The 14,524-nt window shown below is 51.3% G+C and overlaps 1 protein-coding gene across 2 annotated transcripts in view; it reads left to right on the top strand.

The window, feature by feature from the left end:
- Positions 1 to 13,977, top strand: part of GASK1A (golgi associated kinase 1A) — a 56,597-nt gene extending 42,620 nt beyond the window's left edge. For both annotated transcript variants that reach the window (XM_042956141.1, XM_042956142.1), the window contains exons 3-5: positions 10,908 to 11,030; positions 12,717 to 12,820; positions 13,493 to 13,977. In XM_042956141.1, coding sequence (XP_042812075.1) covers positions 10,908 to 11,030; positions 12,717 to 12,820; positions 13,493 to 13,703 — 438 coding nt within the window. In that variant the 3' untranslated portion in view covers positions 13,704 to 13,977. The remainder of the gene's footprint in view (positions 1 to 10,907; positions 11,031 to 12,716; positions 12,821 to 13,492) is intronic.
- The last annotated feature ends 547 nt before the right edge of the window (positions 13,978 to 14,524 follow it).

Raw genomic sequence — 14,524 nt, 5'->3', positions numbered from 1 at the left:
CTGAGCCTTGGTCAGTTTCTAAACACACCCAGCTCCTTCTGGTGCAGGGCTTCTTGCTTGGACTTGCTTCTGACTCTTGCTCCCCAGGTTTCAACTCTCCTGACCACCCCTTATTATTATTATTCTCTTTCTCTTTCATGGCATCCTGTCGATTCCCTTTCTGATTCCCAGCACAGTTTGTAAATATTTTATTTATTTGTTCATGTATTTACCATATGTCTGTGTTTTGTTCACCACCACATCAGCATCTAGCACAGAGCCAAGGTCTTGGTTTGGTCCTAGATAAGCACTATGAACGAATGAATGAATGAATTAGTGATGAGTGAACTCCCAAGATCTCTGTATGATTTCCAGTCTGGGTGCTGCTGTGTTTTTCTTCCTCAAGTACCACTTCTTCCTTTAGATGGAAAGGAAGCCCAAAGCTTTCTACATTTCTTATAGGGTCCAGAATAGAACCACAGAGGTAGAAAACAACATTTGCCATGATCTTGCCTTCTGGCTGTTAATGAACTTGCACTCCCAGAACAGATGACAATGTGTAACGTTGCCTGATGTCCTCGACCACTGTTCCAGCACTTGGCATGTGTTCATGCATAACAGCCCTTAGAGGCAGAAAATATTCTTAGCTTCATTCTACAGACGGGGAAACTGAGGTTTAGAAGAGCTAAGGAGCTTGCCCACAGTCACAACCTGTTTCATCCAGGGCAGTCTGGCCACAGAGTGCATGTTCTTGCCCTCTTTGCTGTACTGAACTGGCTCTAAAAAAATATTTATTGAGTCTCTTCAATATTTATTGGTCCATTTCCTTCCCAAGGAGCCTGTTTTCATTTATTTGTGATCCTGTGTGCATTCTTTATTTTGAGTCCAAATCTATGTCTTCAATTCATGTGTACCCCTCTGGCTTAGTCTCCTGGGACATGAGGTATTCTGTCAGTTAGAGAGGATCCCAGAACTGTGATCACTGCCGACCGTTCAGGCTTCCAACCAGAGATGTGACATATCATAGTACCTACCATTTATGAAATGCCTACACCTGTGTGGCAATGTCTACTGCAAACCACACCCATGAGTTCATTGAAATCCTACAACAGACCCAACAGATGGGAGCTATGTTCCTCCCCATTTCACAGATGGCACAGCCAACTATGGAGGACTGAAACACCTGCCTGGATGAAGGTGTGTAAAGGGTGACATTGAGGATCCTTACATATATTAAAAGCAGGACCTCCATCAGGGTGAGGTATGAGGGGCAGAATTCTACGTTGGTCCCCAAGGCTCCCCACTCCACTGGCATTAACCCCTGCCCTTGAGTATGGGTGAGACCTGTGAATATGATGGAATAGCACTCCAACGACCAGGTTGCCAATCATTTATCCTTGAGTTGATCAAAAGGAACATTATCCTGGGTGGGTCTGACCTAATCAGGGGAGCCTTTCAAAGGAGATGAAGCATCTAGAGAATTTCCGAAAGTACACAGCCATGCTATGAACTGTCTGGTGGAAGGGGAGGCCTCTAGGAGGACCCTGAGATCCCTGGGACCTAGTGCTACGACCACAAAGAATGGTTTCTGCCGACAACCTGAAGGAGCTTAGGAGATGGCCTTGAGCTACAACGTGACATGGCCCCTGGCCGACACCTGGAGTTCAGCCTGGTGAGAACCTGAGCAGAGAACCCGGCAAAAATGTGATGGACTCCTGACCCACAGGAACTGTGACATAATAATGGGTTCTTCGAAGCCACTAAGCCCCTGGTAGTTTGTAATGCAGCAGTGGAAAATGAATTTATGAGCCCAAGGCACAGACATTTTGGGTGTAGGGCCGGTGCTGCGTGACTTGGACAGCGAGCACCTCCCTCCGTTTCTTCAGCCTCACCCTAGTCCTGTCTCTGTCCAGATTTTTTTAACTTGTTTTTTCTTTAATTGTCTGTTCATATTCTTTGCCCCATTTTCTTTTGGATTGTTGGTCTTTTTCTTAATGATTTCAAGAGCTTTTTCTTGAGGAAGGCATTTAGCCTTTTGTGTTTGTTATATTGTAACATTTCTCTCAGGTTCAGTTGTCATAAGCTTTATTTAGAGTCTGCTGTGCAGAAATTTAAAAAATGTATGTTGTTAAAATTATCAAGCTCTTCTTTTGTGATTTCTAGGTCAGTATATGCTTTAAAAGGCCATCCTCACTTCAGGGTTATTTTTAACTTCAGTCTTCCATGTGTTTTCATCTCTCTTTGATCCATCTGGAAGTTATTTTGGAGTAAGAGATAAGATGCAAAACAACGATTTTTTTTTTTCAGATAGCAACCCAAATGTCTCAGCACATTTGTCGAATAATCAACCTTTCCCCCCCCCCCAACCTGAAATGTTGCCTTTGCCATATAGCCAATTTCCATATGTATGTAGGTCTATTTCTGGACTCTGTTCTGTTCTACTAAAGGTTCTGTCCATTTATATGCCAAAGTCACAGTTCTAATTGCTGGGCTCTATATTTTGTGTGGATAACCAGTAGGGATTGCTCTTCCTCATTTCTCTTTCTTAGAATTCTCCTGATATCCTTGCAGGGTATCTACTGTCGTATGAAATTTAGAGTCCGCTTGTTACTCCTCCTTCCCAAGTCCTTTTGGGATTTTATTGGGATCAAATTATATTTGTGTGGACTAATGTAGAGGGAAATTACATCTATATTAAAATATAGAGTCATTCTAGCCAAGAATTGGATACTGTTGGTTCGCAACCCACTTTGGACCTTCCCGGGTTTCAGGAATCTGAAACTAGCCCCTCTATGTGGAAGGCACTGAGAGACCAAAGAAAGAGGCAGGCCACTCCAGGTTGGTAGGTGGCAGGTTTAATAAACAAAGAGACCTTACAGACAAGGCTTGTCTTGGGCAACAACAAGACAGTGGATCCCGGTGTCCACCTGCTGAATCTTAAAAGTTCATAAAGAGGCCTTACCTGGGTTCCGTCATGTATACTGTGCAGGTGTTCTCATCACCACGTCACCATCTCAAGGCAATGTCCCTGGAGAAGCCTCTGGGAGCAGGAGAGGCAAGTGGAACCCACATTCCAAAGACAGGGGAGGGGACGAGGAGCCTGTGCGTGCCCAGGTCCAGCTCTTGAGTCAACAGGCAGACGTTCAATGACGTTCCCCAGCAGATATGCCTCTCCATTTATTCATGTTCCTCAGAAGCATCTGCATGTTTCCTTTACTTTCATGTGGGGTTATTCCTGGGCATTTCAACTTCTTGTGGCCATTTGAAAATAGGATCTTTTTTTCCATCATACGTTCTGGCCAGGAGCCCAGGTCTGCATGAAGGCTATTATTTCTGTGTATTAGTTTGGTTAGTGGCCACACGCTAACTTTGTATTGCTTCTAATGGTTGCTCAGCTTATCCTCTGGCTTTTCCAAGTATACCCGCATTTCATCTGTAATGAATGCACTTTGTCTTCTCATTGCCTCTTACCTCATTACATTTGCTGGTGCTTCCAGGGCAATGGTGAACATTCATGGAATGATGGACATGAGTTGTTGCTACAGATCTGGGACCCCTTCTAGGGTTTCACCATTAAACATAATCCTAGTTTTCCACTAAAGATATGATGAGGAACTATTCATTATTCTTGCTTTATTAAGAATTTCTAGGGGTGCCTGGGTGGCTCAGTCGGTTGAGTGTCCGACATCGGCATGATCTCTCAGTTCATGGGTTTGAGCCCCACGTCGGGCTCTGTGCTGACAGCTGGGAGCCTGGAGCCTGCTTCGGATTCTGTCTCCCTCTCTCTGCCCCTTCCCCGCTCATGCTCTGTCTCTCTCTGTCTCTCAAAGATAATAAACGTTAAAAAAAAATTAAAAAAAAAAAAAGAATTTCTAGGGGCGCCTGGGTGGCTCAGTCAGTTGAACGTCCGACTTCGGCTCAGGTCATGATCTCGCAGTTCGTGGGTTCCAGCCCTGCATCGGGCTCTGTGCTGACAGCTCGGAGCCTGGAGCCTGCTTCGAATTCTGTGTCTCCCTCTCTTTCTGCCCCTCCCCTGATCATGCTCTGTCTCTGTCTCTCTCTCAAAAGTAAATAAACATTTTAAAACATGAATTTTTATTGTCAGGAAAGGATGCAAAATTTTATGAAATGCCTCTGAAGTATCCGTGGAAGAGATCACTATTTCCCTTCTGACGTATTATGTGAGGGTTTCTGTGTAAGGTGTTCTGACAGTGACTCCTCCTAGCTTTCTCAGTTGGAAACGTTATTTGCTGGATTTATCTTTTGGTGGCTGTGGTTTTTTGCACTGATGTCTTTTTAGATAAGATCTAGTTCTCCTCAGTGCATCTCCTCAAAGCCCATCAGCCAGTCTATTGACCTGCATCTTAAGCTGGTGCTGCAACTTCTGGCCTCGGGCTTGGGGCAGATGTGGCGTCCAGATGTTCCTCCCCGGAGCCTCCAGGAAGATTGCTCTTTGTCAGGACACGTGGAGAGCACCTGCAAGGTGAGTCCTTAGAGAAAAGTGGGAGCAGTGCCCATTAACCCACTCCTCTCCCACTCCGACCTCCCCGAAGAAACCTCAAGACTTCTCTAACCAGCCAGCCAGCCGGGCAGGGTGGGACCAGACCACTGGCCTCCTCGGAGAGAGATGCTGCCATCCTGTGGCGGTCGGAGCCCCAGGCAGCGAGCCTGCCCAGGCAAGAGCCACCCTTTCCACCCGGAAGGACCCAGGCCTGTGACTACTCCCACCTTGGGAGAAGGTCCATGAACAGGGGGCGTGGGCCATCAGGACAGCAGGTGGCTCTTCTGGACTCCATTAGACCCAGATCAGGCACTGGCTGAGGAAACTGTCTTGGCTCAGGAGCTTGATAGGTCATTACAGGACTCTGGCCACCCTTCATACCCTATGCTGGCTCCCCCCCAGACCCGCCCTCTCCCACAGCTGGACCTGGTGTCCCTCCTTGGCAGACTGCATGTCTTGTCCCACCCGTTTGTCCTGTTCAGGGGCCACAGAGCCGGGCCTCCCCCTGAAAACTTCTGGTGTTGGCATCTTGGGCGGGGAGGCAGGGTGTGATAGGCAGGCTTTAAGTCATCACGGTCCCATGCTGTCAGTCAGCCAGGCACTTCATTCACTCATTCTTTCACTCAAAAAAAACCTCAACTAAATCTCTGGTTGTGCTAAGCAAGTGCTGGGTGCTGGGGATCGGACTGAATCATGTCTTCACCTTTGCCATCAAGGGACTTGGCATCTCTGGTGCCACATAGTCCCACTCACTGGTCAGAGCCAGACTGCTCGGTCTGAGCCTAAGCACCACCACGTCCTTGCTAGGGGGTCTTAGGCATGTTACCCAGCCTCTGTGACTCAGTTTCCACATCTTTGAAATGGGGATGATAATGGCATCTACCTCTTGGCTAGTGGGAGGGACTAAATGAGTTGTGACATGTCAAGCTCTGAGTGGCGCCTGCCACAAAGTAAGGGCTTTACAACTGCTCAAGTACAAGTGAACAAAAGCTTCAATCCACGTCATGATTGGGTGACACTGCTAGGCTGGTCAGAAAAACCCAACTGCAAAGGTTCGTCCTTGTTTCTTGGGAACTCCTCATTATTTCAAAAGAGGGAAAAAGAATCAAATCCTGAGGGAATGTGGGAAATGGAACTTAATCTTGGCCTTGTGTGGCTGCTAGCCTGCTGCTGTTTAAACTGAATTTCTCTTCAGTGGAAAAAAAGAACCAGACGGTGTGGCAAAATAGTCAAACTGGCGACTGGGCCTGGCCAGGCCCTTGCTGTTAAACATTCTAATGAGTATAGAGTTTGAGAAGCCAGGAATGTTGTATGGGCCAATATTCCTTCGTGGCTTCCTCTGGAAACATACACTGCCACACATCAAAATCTGCACAGAATGGCCTGGAGATGGGGTCGGAGAGGGTTTGCCAGGAGGAAGGGGGTTTGGTAGGCTGTGCCTCAGGCATGTTATGAAATCCAGAGCACCTACTATGTTTCGGTCTTGCCAGCACTGCCCTGGCATTTACTCTCCCAGCCAAAGAGAAGCAAGCAGGTGGGTGTCTGTCTCACAGACATGTCCACACTCTGGAAACTAGGCCTGCCCATAAGACGAGAGTGGCCACCCTATCGTTAGCACTTTATTTCAAACTCTGGGTCTCTGACCTGTGCCACTGGGTGAGGCTGGGGCTTCCTGGTGTGTGTGTGTGGGTAGGGAAACCCCTGAGATTCCTGGGGGTCTTTGGGCCTGCTGCTCCCAGGGCAGACACAACAGAAGGTTCTTCCCCAACAACCACCCCCTGCTTTACATGTATCGTTACCCTACGTGAGCGTCAGGGCAGTCCCATGGGAGTATCCCCGCCCCATTTTGTTGACGAGAAAACTCAGGGGTTTCGAGGTTAAATAACTACCTCAGGTCGAATAGCTAGGGCATAGTGGAGGAGAGGGCATGATACAAGCTTCAAGTGGGTTTAAAACCAGTTGGAAGGCGGAGAGGTCTCTGGTGGCTAGCTGTAGGGCTCCTTCCTCAGCCCTGTCCCGATCAACATTTTCACTCGCAGCTGGAGTGAGGACACTGCAGCTAAAAATTTCCACACAGAGCCCTGTCGTGATTCACCTCCCACCCAGTCCTGGGCTTGGGGATCAGTGCGTCACCATCTTCCACTGACCACTACTGGTCCGGGAGTGAGCGTGTTACCTGATTTGGTCCAGTCAGGCTGAAGGGAAGGTTGCTGGAGGAGAGGTTCATTTCCCCTCTGTCTCTCTGTCTCTGTTGCTCTCATTCGTCCTCTCCCCCACCCTCTCGTTCTCTCTGGACATGTACAAGGAAACACATACCCACAGTGGCCACCTGCAGGCTTCCAAAGACTATGCTGGGCTGTTAATATTGGGGGTGGTGAGTGGAGAGCAGAAAGAAACCCGAGTCCTTACTATGTCAATAAGTTGCTGCTAAGTCTCCAGCCTGCCCTATCTTGGGACTTGTTGCCACAGATGATCCTAACTTGCCTTACGGTTGAAGGCGTTTTGAATCAGGTGTTTCTGTTACTTGTGGCTGCTGTTATCCAAAGCCCAGGCAGCCAAAGCAGTGATGGTCCATGTCAGGGGTCTTGTTAATGTGCTCACTTCACGAACAGGGTGGGGGTTGTTTTCACCCTGGCCAAGCTGGACCAGGGCTTTGTGCGTTGGTCTCTAGGCTAAACTTGTCTCTTTCAGTAGTGCCTGTGGGTGTCTTTGGCCCGCCGGCCCTGGAAATCCTACCTAACCTGGCCTCACAGAATTGACCTCAACCTGTTGGGGGCGATGGTCTAGGTCTGACATGCAACTTCTCCATCTTGAACTATTGCAAAACAGACAATGTTTTGGGACAGAGGTTGGGACTGTTTAACACTCCCGTTTCTGGACATCTGGTTTTGTGAGGCTTACCGAACCAGAGTTATTTTCTTGTTTGTGTCGAAAGAGATCAATTTTGTATTTCTTCAGAATATATGTGAATTTTCCTACAAAGGGATATGGAAATAATCAGAGGTCCGCACACAGGACCTTTTACTGGCCGGCACCGGGCTGGGCTGGGTGGCCTGGGAGGTGGCTTCGATGAGTGCTACATCCTGGAGGTGACATTGTCCCACTTACCCCCATTTATGGGGAGGGGCGGCTGCCATGGGCAGAGGGACGCAGGATGGGGGTGCTGGCTCTGGTTGGCTGAGCAGCGAACCACAGAAGAGAGACACGGGCCATCCAAACACCACCATGCCTGCTGCTGCCTCAGTTGTTGTCATGGAGGATGGTGGGCTCTGTGTCTCCTCGTTCTTCCTCTTCCTCCTTCATAGTTTTGAAAGCTGTTCTCTAGCAAGGGTAAGACCAAATTAATTAATCCCATGAAAAGTAATGATGGAGACCTCATTTGACCTCTATAACTGGCTCACTCTTCCTGACTTCAGGGAGGCAGGGCAGGATAACACAGAGGGCTGGGCTTCAAGCCAGGCAGAACCTGGTTCAAGTCCCATCTATATTACTTATACATTTATGGCCTTGCTGTGTCTGGGGTCAGCGTCCCCCTGTGTAAAGTGGGATAACGGTGTCTCCCTTGCAAAGCTGCAGTGAGGAGTGAATGAGCTAGAGGTGGGTGGCAGTGACAGTGGCAGTGGTCGTCTGAGTGTTTTGGCTTTTTTTTAATAGGTTACTTTATTATTTTTTTATGTTTGTTTGTTTGTTTAGAGACAGAGAGCTGGGGAGGGACGGAGAGAGAGAGAATCCCAAGCAGGCTCCGCGCCATCAGTACAAGGCGCAACACGGACTCCCACGGACTGTGAGATCATGACCTGAGCCAAAACCAAGAGTCAGATGCCCAACCGACTGAGCCATCCAGGCTCCCCGGTGATGTTTCGTTTGGACACCAGTTCTCCACCGCCCACTGGGTGTCCCACAATTCCATTCTGACACTATCTGCCTGGAGTAAGTGTCATATCCCACAAGTTAAAGGGTTCAGTCCTACAAGACTGTTCCAGTTCAGACGCCAGTCAGAAGTCCTGGGCTACCCACACTTCTGACCAACTGGCTACAAACCAAGGGTTCTCATGACTCCCTCCTCAGGTTTGATCATTTGCTAGAATGGCTCACAGAGCTTGGAAAAACACTTTACTTACATTTACTGGTTTATTTTAAAGGATACAAATGAACAGCCAGATGAAGAGGTATGTGGGGTGAGGCCCAGAAGGGTCCCAAGCACAGGAGCTTATGTCCCGATGGAGCTGGGGTGTGCCACCCTCCTGACACGAATGTGCTCACCGACCAGGAAGTGCTCCAAATCTCGTTGTTCAAGTGTTTATCACCCGATCTCTAGCTCTCCTATCCTTCCTGGAGGTTAGAGGTGGGGCTAAAGGTCCTATCCTCTGTTCACTTGTCTTCTGGTGACCAACCCCCATTCTGAAGCTATCTAGGGCTCCCCTGAGTCATCTCATTAGCACAAACTCAGGTGTGCTCAAAGGGGCTCATTATAAATCACTCAGGAAACTCCAAAGGTTTTAGGAGCTCTGTGCTAGGATCAGGGCACAGAGACCAAATACATTTCTTATTACACCACATCATCATCATCTCTGAGGGAGAGACACCATCGTTGCTTTATCAGACTAAAACCACTGCTGCCTTTGCTGTAAGTCTGTGGCTGTTCTGCATCATCACCACTGCAGGGAGGGAGGTGCCCTGATCCTGCCAGAGCTGAACCGTGTGCTAGAGAGGAATCACAGAAGGCTTCCGGGGACTGAGGGAGGGAGGAGGCCCTCTCTTTCTGTGGGGCCCCTCACCAGCGTGGTGCCGTCTGGCTTTCTGCTTCCCTTGCCCTGACTTTCACTCACCTCCACGCTGAGTCTATCCCTTCTGTTGCCTTGGTCTGGACAGTTGCCCCAAGCAGAGTATGTTACCTGGAGCTGATTTCTAGATTCCCAGGCTGGCACCTTTCCTCTCCAGTGGTGTTGCCAGGCTTTCTAAATTAGTCTAGCCGTTCTGCAGAAGGGGGCCTGAGTCTCCATGCCGCACACAAGGCTCTTTCAGGAACCGGATTACCTTTGCATCCTGAGAGTTAGCACCCGTGTGAGTCACCATCCTGATTGGTAGAGCCCAGGGGTCGCTGGGCCCTCCCTCTCCTGCGACCCTGACACCACCTGGGGATTTACAAGGACTCAAACCCCAGGTCCCACAACCCGGGAGGATCTGGTAACCTTCCCAGGATTCAGACAAATCCCAGGCAGCTGATCGTGTTTCACATACCTCGCACGGAGGGCACATCTCACACCCTCAGCCTCCTGCTGCTCCCTGCTTCACTTCTCTCTTCCCCTCCTCTCTCTCCTCCCCCTTCCGCAGCAACAAATGGACTTTTCCTCTTGTTCCAAGCACAGCAAGTCCTATGGAGACCTCACCTTCTGTTGTTAGCACTCATCAAGGTATTGTATCCAACCAAACTTCCTTCCCGGCAGGAAAAGGGGTGCATCTCCTCCAGCTCGCCGACCCCGACCGTGTGACGCCCCCTGCTGCCCCCAACCTCACCCTGTTTGGAATCCACTTCCTGGCACATCCCAACCTTTTCCACACCACCTCCTGCTTCCACCTATCCCTTTCCTGTCTTTCTCCCTACAGCAAGACCAGCCCTCCCATCCTGAGGACTCTGCCACTTCTGTTTTGATGCCTTCTCCCTTCTGGACCCCCTCGCATTGGACGCACACAGTAGATAACATCCTCACGTAGGTCAGGGCTGGGCTGTATCCGTGTTTCTGTTTAATTCCTGACTTGCAGGCTGTAACTCCTTCGTTCTGAAGAAAGCTACTGGAAGCAGGTGCGTGGGATGTATTATTGTGCGAATTCTATGACACTCTAAAATGTCATGTGTGTCTCCATGTGTGTCTGGAGGGGCTGGGAGGCAGAACTCCTCAGAACTGTCCCCACACCATGCCTGAGGATTCCCCCTTGAGGCCTCCAGTGTAAAAGGAGCCTGTAAGGGGAATGCCTTCCTCCTTCCCTGACTTTGACTCAGGCCTAACAAGGGCTGCAGCTTTTACCTCCAAAGAAAGGAGGAATCCCTGCTGTCTCATTTGCCGCGTAAGGAAAAAGTGGAGTTGTGTGTGAATTTCCCCTGGTTGACAGATGGTCAGCACTGGGAGGCCCAGTGGCCTTAGGCCAGAGTTTGGGGCAGCGACACAGATTCGGCAGTGGGGATCAGTGGAAATCCGTGCGGGGCTGAGGCGTGAGCAGACAGGCCCACGGCCAGCAGGACGAGCTGGCTGGAGGAGCAGACCAGAAGCTCCCTCCCTAGCTGGAGGCCAGCCACGAGCTGACCAGCACCGACAGCCACTGAGGACTGTCCCCAGCGTGAGGCCCCAGGGGTCAGGTGGCCCGAGTGCCGGGCCCGGTGGAGGCAGGCATCGAGCCACACCCCCTCAGAGGCTGGATGTCCTCATAGGTCCATGACCGCCTGGACCGCTACTGCTGCGGCTTTGAGCCCGAGCCGTCAGACCCCTGCGTGGAAGAGGGGCTCCGGGAGAAATGCCGGAACCCGGGCGAGCTGCGACTGGTCCACATCCTGGTACGTCCCCTTGTCACCCAGACTCGGGTTTTCGTGTCTCCCCCTTCAGTTCATGAGTTTCAGAGATCATGTGACACTGGGGGTTCCCAATCCTATTCTTTTTAGCAGAAGCCTTTGTTTGAATTGTGTTTCCAAGAGGCCACAGTATGGAAAACTGACCCAAGTGGGGCTTTGCAAATGTGGTTGAGGTGGGGATGGTGTGGGGCTGGGTTTTCATCAACTCCACTGTCCCCTTGAGAGTCCACAGGGAACCCCTAGGGCTCCCAGAAGCAGGTGTGAGGACTGTGTGTCTAGTCGGCCACCCACATTGTGCCAGCAGCTGTGGAAACTGTGGCCTGGACCGGGGAAGGGCGTTTCCACGGCCGCATGGCTGGTCAGCGGCAGTGACAGGGCTCCCTCCTAGGGCCCCACAGCTCACAGGCCGGTGCTCGCCAGAGGAACACTGCGCTGCCTCCTGTTAAAAGTAGAGCCCAGGGTGGGAAGCGATGTGCAGAGGCCATCAGAGACAGGACTGCCATGGCAGAGCAGTCTCTTCTGTCCAAGGAGCGAGGGGCCGCCCTCTGGAAGGGCTCCTCCGCCTTCTCCCCACCCAGTGAGCTGAATATCCACGATGCCTTACTTTGGCCAGTTGCTTTTGGAGAGAGTAGCGGTCAGCACGGTGCCCTGGGCTACCTTCAGGCAGGCCACACCAGCCAGGAGGCCAGGGCTGTCTCGTGAAGCTGCTGGGTGGTAGGAATTCTCCATCTCCTGCCCTCAGAGCTCTCTCTCCTGTTCCCTGGTAAAAGGCAGTTATCTCTGGGAGAGATAAGGCTTTTATATCCATCAGTTACCCCTGGGGGTAGCCATTTCACATATCCCTTAGGACAGCAGTTTTCGGAGGGAAGAGTCATTGGGCTTTAAGAAATAGATGATCCCTGATGTGTGGAGAGGGGTGAGGAGGGAGAAGAGACAGAGAAGAGGAAAAGCTAGGATCCTGGAGGCAAAAGTTCATATGTTAAGCCTAGGTTAATGGAGAGGATTATGGGAAAACACCATGGAATTCTGGAGAATATATAGGAATGGGGTGTGTGCACAGGGGTGGGAGTAGGGAGTGGAAGACATGCCACGCCATGTTTTTGAAGTGTTAAAGAATTCCCTTTGGCCGGTTTTAGTTTTGAAAAGCGTTTAGGAGTCCCTAAACTCTTCTGCTGTGGGGCTAGAGTATGCTGCCTGGGAATGGAAGGCGTTGTGTGTTCTTGGTGATGCTCAGGGGAATGTGCAGGCGCTCAGGGCGCGTGAGCGTGTGTGAGCATGCACGTATGCGATGTGCCCTGAAGCCACAACCCCACTGGGTAGGCCATCTCTGCACCTGCCGGTTCTCACCCACACGCCTCACGCCTTCAGCCACCAAAACAGGTGTGTGCTTCTCAGCTGTGTGACTGTGTGCAAATTACTTAACTTCTTTGTGCCCCTGACTCTGTAAGATAGAGCTAACGCTAGCCGTCCCCTTCTAAGGTTGCTGGGAGGGTTCACTGAGATGGCAAGATGACTGCTCAGCGTGTGGGGGCCATGAGGTAGCAGGGTGGACTGTGGGACTGTCAGCTCAGGGTCCCCCCCTTCTGAGCCCCTCAACCCTGACAGAGCCCAAGGGTGCCAGCTAGGCTGCAACCTTACCCACCTCTGTCTCTGCCCATCTTCTTCCCTGAGGTCCGGAGCAGTGACCCATCCCATCTGGTCTACATCGATAACGCCGGCAACCTTCAACACCCTGAGGACAAGCTGAACTTTCGGCTGCTGGAGGGCATAGATGGGTGAGGGTCAGCGGGGTGGGACAGGGGTTCGGAGACTGAGGCTTGATGGCCCTGCTGTAGACTGGGGAGCCTTAAATCATGGCTCCTGTGAAGTCTGCAGTCTTTTAGACAAAGGCTATTGGATCTGAGCCTCAGGAGGGGGTGGGGAGCCCTGGGAAAGCTGAGGGGACACAGCCAGCAGGCCCTTCAACTTCTGGTGCAGTACCCCCACCCCTAATAGCCAGAGGGCCTCCTGGCCCAGCGGAACACTGGCAGCCTGCTAGGGCCTGGGGAGGCCAGCCCTTCCCTTGCCCCAGAGGAGGAGCTAGCCTGGGCAGCCTACCTTTCCTGCCCACTCATGACAGGTAGCTCAGCCTTCTTAGAACTCTTTCTGGCATTTGCCAAGCACAGCAGGAGGCATTTCTCCTGGGATAGCAGAGGTGACTCCCCCAGCTTCTCTGTGGGGTGGGATCCATCCTAAAGCTCTATCCCCTGCCTGCTGTCACAGCAGGTAGACGGGAGGGTTCCCTGATAACGAGACAGCAGGTGGGCCCTGGGACTTTGCAGGATGACTTTGCCAGGGTTTGCCAGCTGTGCGATTTCTGGCCATCTGGCTTCACCTGTCATGGAAATTTTCTGAGATCACTTTTGCTTTTCCTTTCTGTTATGGGGCTCGGGGGACCTGACCTCCAGGTTTCCTGAGTCTGTCGTGAAGGTTCTTGCATCAGGGTGTCTACAGAATATGCTGCTCAAGTCACTGCAGATGGACCCAGTGTTCTGGCAAAGCCAAGGCGGGAGACTGGGACTGACGCAGGTTCTCCAGACCCTGGAGCGGCGAGGACAGGTGCTGCTGGAACACATCCGGAAGCACAACCTGACACTCTTCCAGGATGAGGACTCGTGAGCTTGTGCATTGCCCAGGCAGAGCTCCTGCCTCACTGGCGGGGTGCATCACAACACCACTCGAGTGGATGAGCATCCACGCTGCTGGCCACATTCTCTTGGGCTCCCCCCAACTTGAAGACAAATGGGAAAAGCCAGAATGTCACAGAATGTGTCACCTGCTTGGGATGGTGAAGGTGGTTGTGGGTGTTGGGTGTTCAATCTTACCACAGTCCTTTCTGTCTTTTCAGCTCTGGCTGTTTACTCCCTTGCACCAATAAATATTTTCAAGAACATTCTATGAACTGCTCCAGATACTGTAAAATTGTGCATCCCACACGCATATGTAGAGTGGACGTGTGAGTGCCTGTGTGTGTGTGTGTGTGTGTGTGTGTGTGTGTGCACACGTGTATGTGAAGTTTCTGGCTGAAAACACCAAGCCAGAATCTTCAGAATCTTGTCAGTAAGCAAGGCCCCAAGCTTCCAGCAAGCACTTTTGTGTCCTGATGTGAACAGGTCTGCTCAGCACAGATCAGTGGATGCATAAGCAGACACTGTGTGGTCCCTCCCAGCTCACTCAGTGCATGTCAATCACCCCTGGCACCGGAGGACAGGGCCCAGCTCTCTGAGCTTAGCCCACTCGGCAAGACACTGTCCCTAGCCCTCCCCTCAGCACTGGCCTCTTCCTCCTTCCGGAATGGTAGGGGGCGGGGGAAGCCTCCAAGCCCAGCTCTGCCCAAGTCCACAGAACTCCAGGGTTGGGCCCCATGCCCCTGGGCCATCCTCAGCTGAGAATGGCTCCAGCTCGGGGGGCACAGGCCTCTCGACGTGCTGTTCCTCAAC

Source organism: Panthera leo, chromosome C2 (assembly GCF_018350215.1).
Source record: "Panthera leo isolate Ple1 chromosome C2, P.leo_Ple1_pat1.1, whole genome shotgun sequence".
NCBI lineage: Eukaryota > Metazoa > Chordata > Mammalia > Carnivora > Felidae > Panthera > Panthera leo.
The sequence above is the reverse complement of the archived record's forward strand: the minus strand, read 5'-3'. Positions and strand labels throughout refer to the sequence as shown.